The 13,769-nt window shown below is 47.7% G+C and overlaps 1 protein-coding gene and 1 long non-coding RNA gene across 2 annotated transcripts; one reads left to right on the top strand and one right to left on the bottom strand.

The window, feature by feature from the left end:
• Positions 1-3,819: 3,819 nt before the first annotated feature.
• Positions 3,820-6,695, bottom strand: LOC9267619 (uncharacterized). Its single transcript, XR_001546381.3, has 2 exons — positions 6,250-6,695; positions 3,820-4,072 (listed from the first exon to the last, which is right to left on the bottom strand). It is a non-coding gene; the product is annotated as an uncharacterized lncRNA (long non-coding RNA).
• Positions 6,696-7,870: 1,175 nt separating this feature from the next.
• On the top strand, positions 7,871-9,401 carry LOC136356977 (uncharacterized). The gene is made up of 3 exons (XM_066311701.1): positions 7,871-7,895; positions 7,984-8,928; positions 9,151-9,401. Exons 1-3 carry the CDS (start codon positions 7,871-7,873, stop codon positions 9,399-9,401), a joined length of 1,221 nt encoding a protein of 406 aa, XP_066167798.1.
• The last annotated feature ends 4,368 nt before the right edge of the window (positions 9,402-13,769 follow it).

Here is a 13,769-nt window from a genome sequence, read left to right as displayed (position 1 = left end):
AAAGAGAATAAACGATATTGAAACACCCCTAACTCGAAAAGAGGGAATAAAATAGATTGAAATTTCCCGACAAAATTCTCTAAATTCGAACAACCCTAATTTCGGGTAAGAACCATAAGAGTCAAATCCAAATCAATTAAGCTAAGGGTTCGGGTTACTTACCAGACTTGAAGCCCCTGAGCTCACTGGAGCTTTCTGGGAAGCGGCACCACCGCACCTTCACCTCCTCGCAGTCGTGTCGGGTTTCCTGCGCACGCTGTCCTGGAGCACCCCTCCACCGTCCTTTGCCGAAGACGGGAAGTGTCGGCTTGGTGTCGCCCCTACCACCGACGAGGTCCAAGCCGCTCAGCGCTCGTCGCCGTTTGCACGACCACCTAACCGGACCGCCGACGTCGTGGCATGGCTTTGCGCTGCCCTCGGGTGCGGCCCCCAGCCGGCGAAGCAGGAGCCGCTCGGCGGTCGTCGCTGCACGCGCGCACCAGCTTGCCGGACCGCCATCGTTTTGCTCGCTCGTCTCCGGAGATAAATGGTATCAGGAGAGAGGGATTTGGGAGCCAGGGTTTTGCCCCTCTCCCCGATCGGCGCTTCATCCAGCGCGGGTACGATTGGAGCCGTCCATTAGATCGGACGGCTCAGATTCGCCTAGCGTCGGGCTGTCGCCGCCGTTGATTACGCTGCGCCCAATGGGCTGCGGAAGTGCATCGGACCGTCCCCGCATATGTGGGCCGCGCTCAACTGCTCAGCTTGCGGGCCGTCGAATTGATTAATATATCAAGATTTTTACAGATTCGAGGTTTTCAAGGTGTCACACTATCAAACGGTGTTTTTCCCGTTGCAACGCACAGACACTATTGCTAGTAAGGAAAAAACCCCAAAATAGAATATTGTATTTTGGGTAAATGGTATATATAAGGAAAAAAAAACCCAAAATAGAATATAGCATTTCAGGTATATGGGGGTTCAGTTCCATGAGAAAATCACCTCAACGAAATGTGCGTCCTTCAGTATGGTCTCCAGTCTCCGTTTGCTTCTTAGCAAATCTCCCGGCCACAATATCTCTTAAAGTATTATTATATTGAATTTCTAATATGTTTTAACACATCGTGACAAGTCGAAATCTATATTCATTATCTCTTTTTAACTATCCATAATTTAGTGAAAGTGAATTAATTTAGGCTAAATTTATATGAATATAACAGTAATATCTAGCTATAATTCCGCTATAATGCAATTATTGGTATGTGATACGATCACAGATAAATCTGAGGCGCACAGAATACCGCGGTAGCACTTTCCCTTAGAGTATTCCAAGGGTATCAAACATGAGGAACATACAGCCATTTGATCTCCTTGCTTAAATCTTTAGAGTCAGATTACCATAACTCCTTCCCTCGGCACATCAGCCCTAGATCCACCCACGTCATTGCCATGTCATCTATCTCTATACACGTGTCACCACGAGGCATCCACGCCAGCCGACCCATCATACACCGAGTCCACCAAAACCTGAGCCACTAATCAGTGGGCCCCACTATAATTTTCTTATTAAAAATAATTCAATTTAAAGAATTAATATCCATAGGATATTCCTGGAATATTCCTTTTCTTTCTGTCATTAGATTTTCTCTGAATTTGAACTTCTCGAGGTCTTAACTTATCCGTTCGAACTTCGATTTTGTCAGGGTTACGGGTCAGGCATACCCTCTACCCCTCGACATACGTCACGTATTGACAAGGCCTATTCACATGTGCACGGATAAATCCTTTGGCGTCTAAGGAAACTCTTCGTAAAGTCAATGGACGAAGAGAGACCTCCTCGGACAAGAATTGGGTTACCTACGTATCGTGCCAGGTCTGGTATGTTCGAGTCCTACTCGGAGAGCACCCAACCTACGGTATAAAAGGGACCCCCCGGGGAGGGCATAGATCATCGAATCTCAGAGCCAACACAACCCACACAGCCTACGAAGTCGGAGCCTGCAAGGAGCCAAGTCGACGAGAGCTAGTCGAATCATCTCGACTACAATCTCGCCAAATCCCCTGAGTTCCGTCTTTTCCTTTGTAATCTGTGTTTTCCACCATATAATCCCATATCAACTGGATTAGGGCTATTACCTATCAAGGGGCCTGAACCAGTATAATTCTTGTCTTTTAATTGCTCGATGTCATACTACGTAGATCCTTATACCAGCGTACCCCAATACCCTCTATATCCGGTCTACGGGTATCCCCCGTCGACAGTGGCGCGCCAGGTAGGGGGGCCTGGTATTCAAGGTTCTACTACTATGCCATCAAGCTTCGTCGACAACAATGCCAACACCAGCTTCGGTGAAGTTCTTCCTACTTCAACAATGCTGGTATGGACTCAAGTCGGCGAAATCGTCTACCCGGTTTACACCACTATGCCGATCTCAACCGGTCCCCCAATAACTGGCAACGAGAACGCAGTGGCTACGAACCGAGACGCCTACATGTCGAAAAATCCACCCGTTGAAACAGAGAACGGATTACCGACTACACCCAAACTCGTGAAGGATTCTGATGCGGCCAAGCCTTGTCCCCCCGACGAAAATCACGGGCCAACAAAGATGACTTCCGAAACTACCAGGTCTTGGTGTCCTATCCATAAAACCAAGAAACATACTCTTCAAGATTGCTGGGTATTCATCAACGTCCATGCTGAAATCCGCGCCTGCAAAGAACGTGGAATTCAACGTACTTCTCCAACTCGGGACGTCTATTGTCCTATTCATAAGACAAAGAATCACGACCTCTCGAGTTGCAAAGTTCTACTCGGCGCTATGAAAACTCCGTCTCCTAAGTCATACGTCCCCGTCAGGGATAACGGCAAGGAACAAGGAGCGACTCCGGCCCCAGATCGATTCGTTGGGGTCATCGATATCAGACGCGGCGCGGGAGGTGTTGGCTATCGATGGCGTTGGCACGTCAGCACAAGCCAACGCGGAGACGGCGAATCAATCGACTACCCCAGCCCAACACATCAGGGCTGTTTAGGCCATACTGAGGGAAACACCTTACGATCCTGTTCTAAACGACGACCTCGAGCGTTGGACGGAACAACTACGGGCATCGGTGACTAACCTCAGCAACGCGTTCGAAGAAGCCGCCACCGCAGCCCAACAAAACCGATCTCCCGTCGGCGATGCTAACGGTGAAATTCTAGAACGGAGAGAATCACCTCGACAAGCTACCCCTCCACCTCGTGGTACTGGCGATCTTCGAGATCAAATCAATGGTCGTCGAGAAGCACGGCGAGCACGGGATGACGTGAACCACTCCCGGCGTCATGTCTCCTCACGACACCATGATCGAAGAAGTCGTCCAAACGAGGACCGAGACTACGACGATCGCGACCGGCGGGGGCCGGACAGCATTGGTCATGGCCGTCGCCGTAATGACGAAGATGAAGAAGATCGGCGTCGAGACAACAGCGAGAGACGAAGACAAGATTCCCGAGATCCAGGTCGTCACCCTCGTAATCGTACGCCGGAACCAAGCGACCCATCGTCATCATCATCATCATCCGAGTCCTCTTCATCGTCAGACCAAGATCCACGAAGGTCACGCGACCGCCGACAACCCGCCGCTCCAAGCGCTGGGTGCAGGGCTTTCGGTCGTTCCCTACGTGATGTCCGATGGCCTGAGAGATTCCGACCCGGAGCTATTGAAAAGTATGATGGGAGCACCGACCCAGAAGAATTCCTCCAAGTCTACTTGACAGTGCTTTATTGTCGGGTCCCAAAACTAATGATTCGAAAACCGACATGTTTAGACTGTATCAAGACCTGGATCAGTAGATTGATACAGGTTCAACGATCTGGATCTTCATTGCATACATTTGATCAAGGTTTTAAAGGAGATTCCTTTACATAAAATGATAGGGTATTTACAAACTTGTGGCTAACTATTACAGTAGAAGCTATACGATGACTCAACTCTAGTGTTTTGCTATAGACTTAAACTATCTATCTAATCTATATTTGAGAATTAAGTTAGAATGAGACTAACTTATGATTGAACTCCCGGCTTCGGCAAGAACTCCAAAATGACTCTGGAAAAGGGGGTTGAAGCAAGGGTGAGTACAACGTACTCAGCAAGCTATTATATTCAATAATAAATGTATGAAATGGTAATATTTGAGTAGAGCTAGGTTTAATTGCAGAAAGCTGAGAATAAAGAAGTAGAAATCCTGAAATGTTTGATATGCAACAGTATTTAATAGAGTTTGAAATTATGTTTCTAACCAAGATGCCATTGTGAGTCCCAATGCTCGATAACCGCGAGCACGGCTATTTGAATAGTTTTAATAATATTCATACTGCAGTAGATGTACGCTTTACCCGCAATCCATGACGTGCCAAACACATTAGCCTTGTCATGGCAAAGCTTTTCGGTTACTAACATCAGTGGTACCTGTTCCATGAACTCTAGTCCCCATGCGCTCTGAACGTAACGTTATCAGCAGCAAGAGGAGTTCTGGCGTTCCCGGGGTTTTCAGAGAGAACTGGTTGAGAGACCCCCGTCATCTCAATCAGGTTTTCATAATTCACACACAGCTCGCGAGATAATCAAGATATTTACCTGCGCCTCGGTAAATATCATAATCGCCCTGCTCGGCGTAAGTTTGCCTCCTGCGCGAGGACTTAAGAAGAACCACTATACAGAGGTACCACCTTTGCTAGATAACTTAATCAGCTAGGTCTATGCCCATACGAGAATTGTGGTCGTACTCGTATGTTCTTCACATGTACTTGGCAGTTTTATGTCGGTTGGAACAGTACTAGCCACCCGGAAATCAACCATTTCTACCGTACTGTCCCAATCTAAGTTTATTATATTTTATGCAATCTAACTAGGCATGGCTAAGCAAAATCTAGCATATCTGGTTTGCTATGTTCAGGTTATGCATTTGAAATCATGTATGACTAATGCATAGAACAGAGATATAGAATATAGGGTAGTTATGCTCAAAGGAGAGGAATAATAACTTGCCTTGCTCCAACGCAAATAAATCCGAGATGGGCAACCTGATTATCCGATCTTTGAAATACCACAGGTTGCCATCTAAAATATAACAGACTCTACTAAAGAAAAGGAAGAACCAAATTCAATAAAAGCCATAAAATAGCAAGAAAGAGATAAGCAGTACAGAGGGCTAGGGTTTAGGGTATAACCTATCTCCTTTATAGGGTATAAGGATTATTAGGCTAATATTTTATACGCGGGTTCTAAAGAGTTGGTGGTTGGGGTGGAGAGGGAATTAAGTGGCTACGGTCACCTATATTTTATGTGCAGGCTCTGATTGGTTGGTGGATAGGGAGTATAGTGGATAATTGAACAGGTTGAGCAGATATGTGACTGGTATTGGCTGATAGTAGGTTTGGGTAGCATTATACTTAGGGTTTAGTCATATTTAAGCCGATTGTGGAGTGGGACAATATATCGGCCAGGCTCTATATTTTATGTATATGTTCTAGGTAGTTGGAGGGTAAATGGTTGAGATTATAGCTGGCGGGGAGTCTGGTTAATAAGCTAACTATGGTTTCAATTGTTTAAGCCGATATTGAGGTAAGATAAATATCGGCTAGAGTTTGAGTGTTCTCTAGTCGTCGCTAAAGCATGACGACTAGGTTTGGTATCTTCTCTAGCTGGTGTCGATAGACAATATAACGGCTAGAGGGATGGGAGGTTTGTGCAAGTTTAGCGAGGCGGAAGTGTTACTCCGACAACCGTGGATGGCGGCGGAGCGGCTAGGATTACACAGAGCTCGAGATCTAACTGCGCGACGTACTGTGGAGGTCGAGGGAATAGTGAAGCTCCGACCGCTGTACGCATCGAGGCGTGGGGTGCCAGGAGCAGCACTTCGACCTTAGGTTTGGTTTTGCCGGGCTTTACAACCAATAGTCCAACGTCGAGGATAGTAAACCACACGAACGTCCCCGTGGAAGGCGTAAAGTTCCAACCGGCAGCTTTTCAGTGGCTAATGGGTATTTTGGGGTAAAAGAAAATATTTGCAAAAGGCAAATATAAATTCAAATGATATTTGAATAAATTCAAATAAAATTATAAAATAGCAATTAGGCATCAAAATGAAGCATTTGAATTTATATGAATTTAGGTCCAAGTTTCACTGGAATCGGATCTACGGTTTAGGAGATATGGGCTTTTAAAGAATAGGATTTGAATTAAATCTAGAAAATATGAAAGGTTACTATTCATGGGGCCCACCTGTCAGCCTTTCTATTCTTTTTCTTTTCTTTCTCTCTCCTCCTCTTCTTCCTCCCGTCACTTTCTTTCTTCTCCTCCTTCCAGCCCGGTAACAGAGGGGAGAGAGAGAATAGGGCGCCGATGCACTGATGATGGAACGGCCTCGACGGCGGTGGTAAAGTGTGTTCCCGAACATTGAGAACTCGGGGAGGTATGTGGAAGGAAGAGGGGAAGAGGTGAGTGGCTGGAACGGCGGCGACAAAAGCTCGGCCGCGGCAGTAAATAGAGTAGCGGTGGTGGTTTGATTCAAAAGAAAAGGGAAGGGGGAAAGGGGCAAAATGGAATCACCTCGACGGGGCGGATTTAGTGGCGCGAGGATTTGGCCGACAACGCTCCGGTAAGGGAGATCGGTGGACGGCCGGCCATGGCTAGAGAGAGAAAAGAGGAGAGCTTCAAGCTCGGATGTCGGGGATAAACAGAGGGGGTTCCTCCTCTTATATAGGCGATGAAAGGCGGTTGTGGAGGCGGTCGTCAACTCGGTCACGGTGATGCTAGCGTGAAGGAAGAAAAGACGGCGCCGGCTTGATTCCTTAGCGGCGACGTTTGCGGCGGCATTTGCGGCGGCGTGCGCGTGTGGAACACGCGCACTGGGAGGAGGAGGGAGGCGGCTGGGTTGTGGGCTGACTTGGGCCGGCTCGGCTTAGCTGGGCCGGAAGCCCAAGAGGAAGGAGGAAAATAGAAAGAAAAAGGATTGGGCCAAAAGGAAGAAAGAACGGAGTTTCGGCCCGATGACAAAAAGAAAGAAGTCTAATTTATATATTTGATTTGGATAACTAGGTTTTGCGAAGAATTTGAATTCGGAGAGAATTCACAAAAGAGATTTTCTAATTTATTTGAGTGCAATATTTAGAGGTGGAGTTTGAGGGAATTTATTTGGAAGCACTCAAATAGAAAAGGAAATTAATAGTATTCCTCAAAATATTTTTGGGAATATGGTAGGAAAATAGGTGGAGGCAAAAGGATAGGATTTGAACCCTAATATATATGGCATAGGTTTCAAGGAATTGTTTGAGGCTAAAAGGAAATTTAGGTGACAAGGATATAATTTATTTTCTTAGCACGAGAGCAATTATTCACAATATTTGTAATAATAATATTCTTGTGCCGAGAAAGAAATCAAGCCACAGGAATTAAATTAGCGGCTAGATCAAAATGAAGAATTTAGATATTTGGCGATAAATAAGAATAGGCCGGTTTGGAATCAAAGGATAGGTTTAAGATCAAAGGACGGGTCGACAATTGAATCCAATTGGAATCATTTGGTTTAAGTTATAGGATAATAGTGGAGAATTTATTGGACCATAATTCATAAAAAATAGAAAGGGGTTTTCAAACTAAATTTGAATAAAAGAATTTTTGTCAAAAGAAGGTTTTAAACCAAATCAAGAAATACCTCAATTTAACCAAATATATATTTTAAAATGAAAAACACAAAAGAGATTAAATACTATAGAGGTTTTGTGCGAGTTAGTTTTAGGAGGTCCCTCTAATTATACTGTCCTAAGTTTAGGAGGTTATTAAAAACATAAGAATCGGCATGATGCAGGATTAGAAAATGACACATTTTCAGGATGTTACATTTATGCCGCTGGAGCAGATGACAATGCGTTGGCAAACTATTTACCAACCGCGTTGAAGGGTTCTGCACGTTCGTGGCTGATGTATCTCCCCCCTACTCAATTTCTTCGTGGTCAGACCTGTGGCAGCAGTTCGTCGCCAATTTCCAAGGAACATACAAGCGTCATGCGATCGAAGACGATCTTCACGCGTTAACACATAACTCAGGGGAATCTTTGAGGGAATACGTTCGGCGCTTTAACGAGTGCAGGAACACCATCCCCGAGATCACCGACGCTTATGTAATTCGCGCCTTTAAGTTTGGTGTCAGAGATCGCTACACTACCCAGGAGTTGGCAACAAGACGCATCACAACTACTCGAAGACTATTCGAGATCGTGGAAAGGTGTGCCCACGTGGATGATGCACTAAGGCGCAAGAACGACAAGCCGAAGACTGGGGGAGAGAAGAAATCAGCTGCAGACACATCTGAGTCAAACAAGAAGAAAAATCGCAAAAACGGGAAAAGGAAAGCTCAAGCGGAAGTCCTCGCAGCAGAATACGCGAACCCTCCCAAGCACCCGGACCCACAAGGAAGCGAAACAAAGAAATCTTGGTGCCCCATACACAAAACAGATAGACATTCTCTGGAGGATTGCCTTGTTTTCAAAAAGTCGCCCGAGAAGCACATGGCGTTTGAAAAAGGCAAGCGAGTACGCGTTGTCGAGAAAAACGAGGAGTCACCTCCTCACGAATCGGACTTCGCGTACCCAGACTCCGACCTCCATGTTTCACACATCTTCGGCGGCTCCATGACGTACTCCTCCAAGCGAGAATACAAGAAAGTGGAACGCGAAGTTTGTTCGACATGGCAGGGGGCTGCACCCAGGATGAAGTGGTCTGAGCAGAAGATGGAGTTCTCGGAAGCAGACCATCCCAAAACCTCGGTTATCCCGGGACGGTATCCGATCGTGGTCGAACCCACTATTCGGAACATCAAGGTAGCACGAGTTCTCATCGACGGGGGCAGCTCGATCAACCTTCTTTTTGCCACCACTTTGGATGCAATGGGAATTCCACAAAGTGAGCTGACACCAACTGATCAACCCTTCCATGGAATTACTCCCCAATCATCATCCAGACCTTTGGGCAAGATTACGCTGCCTGTGACCTTTGGCCAAGCCAACAACTTCCGAACAGAGCAGATCACCTTCGATGTCGCTGAATTCGATACAGCTTACAACGCCATCATCGGGAGAACTGCACTTGCGAAGTTCATGGCCGCATCCCACTACGCATATCAAGTGCTCAAGATGCCGGGACCGAAGGGAACAATCACTATTCAAGGGAACGCAAAGCTGGCGGTGCAGTGCAACAAGCGAAGCCTCGACATGGTCGAGCAAACGCCCACTCCACCCGCCATGTCTGAGCCACCCAAGAAAGTGAGCAAGCCAAACAAGACGCCGAAGCCGGACGGCGCCATCAAGATCGTTCCGCTCTCTAGTGCTAACCCCGACAAGACTGTCAAAATCGGGGCTACACTAGACGAGAAATAGGAACTCGCGCTCATCGCCTTCCTCCGCGACAATGCCGACGTGTTCGCTTGGCAACCGTCCGACATGCCGGGGGTCCCCAGGGAGGTGATTGAGCACAAACTAATGGTGCGACCCGATACCAAGCCAGTAAAACAAAGACTGCGGAGATTTGCACCAGATCGAAAACAAGCCATACGAGAAGAGCTCGACAAACTTCTCAAAGCTGGCTTCATCAGAGAAGTCCTCCATCCAGAGTGGCTCGTCAACCCAGTTATGGTGCGGAAAGCCAATGGAAAATGGAGAATGTGCGTCGACTTCACAGACCTCAACAAGGCGTGCCCCAAGGATCACTTTCCTCTCCCTCGAATAGACCAACTGGTGGATTCGACACCCGGATGCGAACTATTAAGCTTCCTCGACGCTTACTCTGGCTACGACCAAATTAGCATGGCGAAGGAGGACGAGGAAAAAACAACGTTCATCACACTGTTCGGGGTATTTTGCTACGTCAAGATGCCCTTCGGATTGATAACAGTTGGGAATACTTTCCAACGCACGGTCCAGGGCGCACTTAGCAATCAGCTTGGCAACAATGTCGAAGCGTACGTCGACGACATCGTTGTCAAAACCAAGACAAGCGACTCATTGATTGATGACCTCCGGGAAACGTTCGACAACCTCCGACGATATCGCCTCATGCTCAATCCAGAGAAGTGCATGTTCGGAGTACCGTCGGGCAAGCTACTCGGATTCCTTGTTTCTGGCAGAGGAATAGAGGCAAATCCCGAGAAGATCAAAGCAATCGAGAACATGAAGTCGCCCACAAGACTCAAGGAGGTACAGAAGCTAACCGGATGCATGGCAGCATTAAGCAGATTCGTCGCTAGGATGGTAGAACGAGGACAACCTTTTTTCGCCTTATTGAAGAAACAAGACAAATTTGTATGGACACAGGAAGCCGAAGAGGCATTTATTGCACTCAAGCGCTACCTATCAAACCCCCCTGTACTCGTTGCTCCCCAACCTAATGAAGAATTATTCCTTTATATTGCCGCTACGCCACACTCCGTTAGCACTGTCATTGTCGTCGAGCGAGAGAAAGTACAGCGACCAGTCTATTACGTCAGCGAAGCTCTCCATGACGCAAAGACAAGATACCCACAGATTCAAAAACTGCTCTACATAGTCATTATGACATCAAGGAAGCTACGCCACTACTTCCAAGCCCACAGGGTCACAATTGTTTCCTCCTTCCCTCTTGGCGAAGTTGTCAGAAACAAAGACGTTGTCGGCCGCATCGCGAAATGGGTAGTCGAGCTAAGCCAATTTGATGTCCACTTCGTGCCGCGAACAGCCATTAAATCTCAGGTACTCGCCGATTTCGTGGCCGATTGGACCATGCCAGATAACAAGTCAGATAACCAAGGCGACAATGAGACATGGACAATGGCGTTCGATGGTGCACTCAATAGCCAAGGAGCAGGCGCTGGATTTATCTTAACATCTCCATCCGGAGATCAATTCAAACACGCAATCCACCTTAACTTCAGAGCAACGAATAACACTGCAGAATACGAAGGACTACTTGCCGGGATACGAGATGCAGCCGCACTTGGCGCCAAGCGACTAATCGTCAAAGGGGACTCTGAGCTAGTCGCAAACCAGGTGCACAAAGACTATAAATGCTCTAACCCCGAGTTATCCAAGTACCTTGCAGAAGTCAGGAAGCTCGAGAAGAGGTTCGACGGGATCGAGGTCCGACACGTCTATCGCAAGGACAACGTCGAGCCAGACGACCTAGCCCGACGCGCATCCAGACGAGAACCGCTCGAGCCCAGCACCTTTCTCGACATCCTGACAAAACCTTCGGTAAAAGAAGTAAGCGGCGAAGTTGGCCCAAGCACCCTCGACATCAGCTCGGAGGTCATCGCGGCAGAACGCGCCGTGGCTGACATTGAAACAACGGATGACTGGCGCACCCCATTAATCAAATTCATCAGCAGCGAGGAGTTACCCGAAGACGACACAGAGGCCGAGAAAATAACCCGTAAAGCAAAAATCTACTGTATGATCGGCAACGACTTATACAAAAAAGCGCCAAACAGGATACTTCTCAAATGCGTCTCTACCGACGACGGCAGACAACTCCTCCTCGACATACACGAAGGCATATGTGGGTCCCACGCCGCCGGTCGGACATTGGTCGGGAAAGCCTTTCGACAAGGGTTTTTCTAGCCAACAGCCCTCAAAGATGCATGCGACATGGTCCAGCGATGTGAAGCCTGTCAATTCCACAGCAAACACACAAAGCTACCTGCACAAGCGCTTCAAACAATCCCTCTGATTTGGCCGTTCTCGTGCTGGGGGCTAGAAAAACTTGGCCCATTCCCACGAGGACAAGGCGGCTACAAATTCCTATTTGTAGCGATCGACAAATTCACCAAATGGATCGAAGCAGCACCCACTGGAGAAATCATGGCCGACAACGCCATCAAGTTCATCAGAGGGATATTTTGCAGATACGGACTACCGCACCGCATCATAACCGACAACGGCTCCCAATTCATCAGCGCCGATTTCCAAGATTACTGCATCGGCTTAGGAGTCAAAATATGCTTCGCCTCGGTCTCTCACCCTCAAAGCAATGGACAAGTCGAAAGGGCAAACGACATAGTACTAGAAGGGATAAAAACCCGCGTCTACGACAGACTCATGTCACATGACAAAAAATGGGTTGAAGAACTCCCATCAGTACTATGGGCCGTGCGCACTACACCGACAACGTCCAATAAGGAAACACTCTTCTTCCTCGTGTACGGCTCTGAAGCCATGCTCCCCGGTGAGCTACGACATCAAAGTACACGAGTACAGAAGCATTCCGACAAGAAGCAGGATGAACAGCGAGACATCTATGTAAACCTTCTCGAGGAGCATCGTGAGCGAGTTGCCGTGCGAGCAGCAAGCTACCAACAGGCCCTCCGCCGTTATCACGAGAAGCGCATCCGAGCACGCATACTTTCGATCGGTGACTACGTCCTCCGACGAGTTCAAACCTAAGCAGGGCGAAACAAACTCTCACCAAAATGGGAAGGACCCTACATGATCACACAAGCCTTGCGGCCAGGCGCATACAAAATCGCAGACGGCGACGGTCGCGAATTAGCAAATTCATGGAACATTGACCAACTACGTAAATTCTATGTATGAGTCAATACCATTGTACCTGTAAGCACCCTTACAGTATCAATAAAGACTACTTCTTGGTCTCATATAATGACCAAAGTGTTTTCACCCAACAACTCCTCACTCTGACGACGCCTAGCGTTGAAACCTGTCCTTATGTCCGTTTACACCGTCTCGACAAGGCCTCCGAGGAACCCAAGGGATCTTCGGCTGGAGATGCCCAGAGCCGATAAGGCCTTGTCAGATCCTTCAGAGACGAAAGACCATGTAAGATCTGGTCGTGTAAGAGTTCTCGCCGTGCGTATTAACCAAACCGTGTAATCGGAAACCAATCTTTCCAACTTCACGGCTGGGGGCTAGGATCAGAGCTTATTCAACCAAGACAGGCCAGGGGTCCAAGAGCCTTGCCACCCGAGGACATCCCTCCGACGACAAGGCTGGGGGCTAGGGAGAGTGTACAACTCAAACGGCTAACTAAGGTCGTTAACTGAGAACACGGCCTTACACACGACACCCTGAGTAAGAAACATTTGTTAAAGATAGATTTCTTTATTCACAAAATATTCCTTACAATTTGTACATAAATATTTTGTCACATTACATCTTTTCCCAAGATATCTTGTTGCAGGGTACGAATCCTACCAAGAAGGCCAACGCCAGTCCATTGATTGGAAAATCTTCTCGGCCAACGGCGACATCGATCTCGCGAGATGGTCTATCTCCGCCGGATCCCTCCGAGAACGACCAAAACCTTCGCGGAGAAATTCAAGATCCATGCGTGGGCAGTGATCTCGTATGCAAGCCAGCACATGTCCTCCGGCATATCGGCTCGCTCGACAACACTCTTGCTTCAAGGCCTCGTCGATACGCTTACCAATGCCATCGAGTTGGGCGCAGGCCTCGTTGAGCCACGAGATGTACCCGGCCGCCGATTTTTCAGGATCACCGCGGGCTACCCGAAGATCCCGACACACCCTCTCCATCGAGGTGCAACAACTCTTCAAGTAAGATGAGAACCACACCTCGCGGCCTCGGAGCGTTTCCACAGCTTGATCTTTCTTCACGGCCAGCATTGCCCTCTCGAGTTCCACCACTTCAAATTTTGTCTTCCAATATTGGATACGACGATCTTGGGTCGCAAGGGAATCCTCGAGATCTGCTAAACATAACGACTACTAAGATAACTCGGAAACCCCCAAAACAGCA

Source organism: Oryza sativa, chromosome 6 (assembly GCF_034140825.1).
Source record: "Oryza sativa Japonica Group chromosome 6, ASM3414082v1".
NCBI classification, from domain to species: Eukaryota; Viridiplantae; Streptophyta; class Magnoliopsida; order Poales; family Poaceae; genus Oryza; species Oryza sativa.
This window is presented reverse-complemented; position numbering and strand designations above follow the sequence as displayed.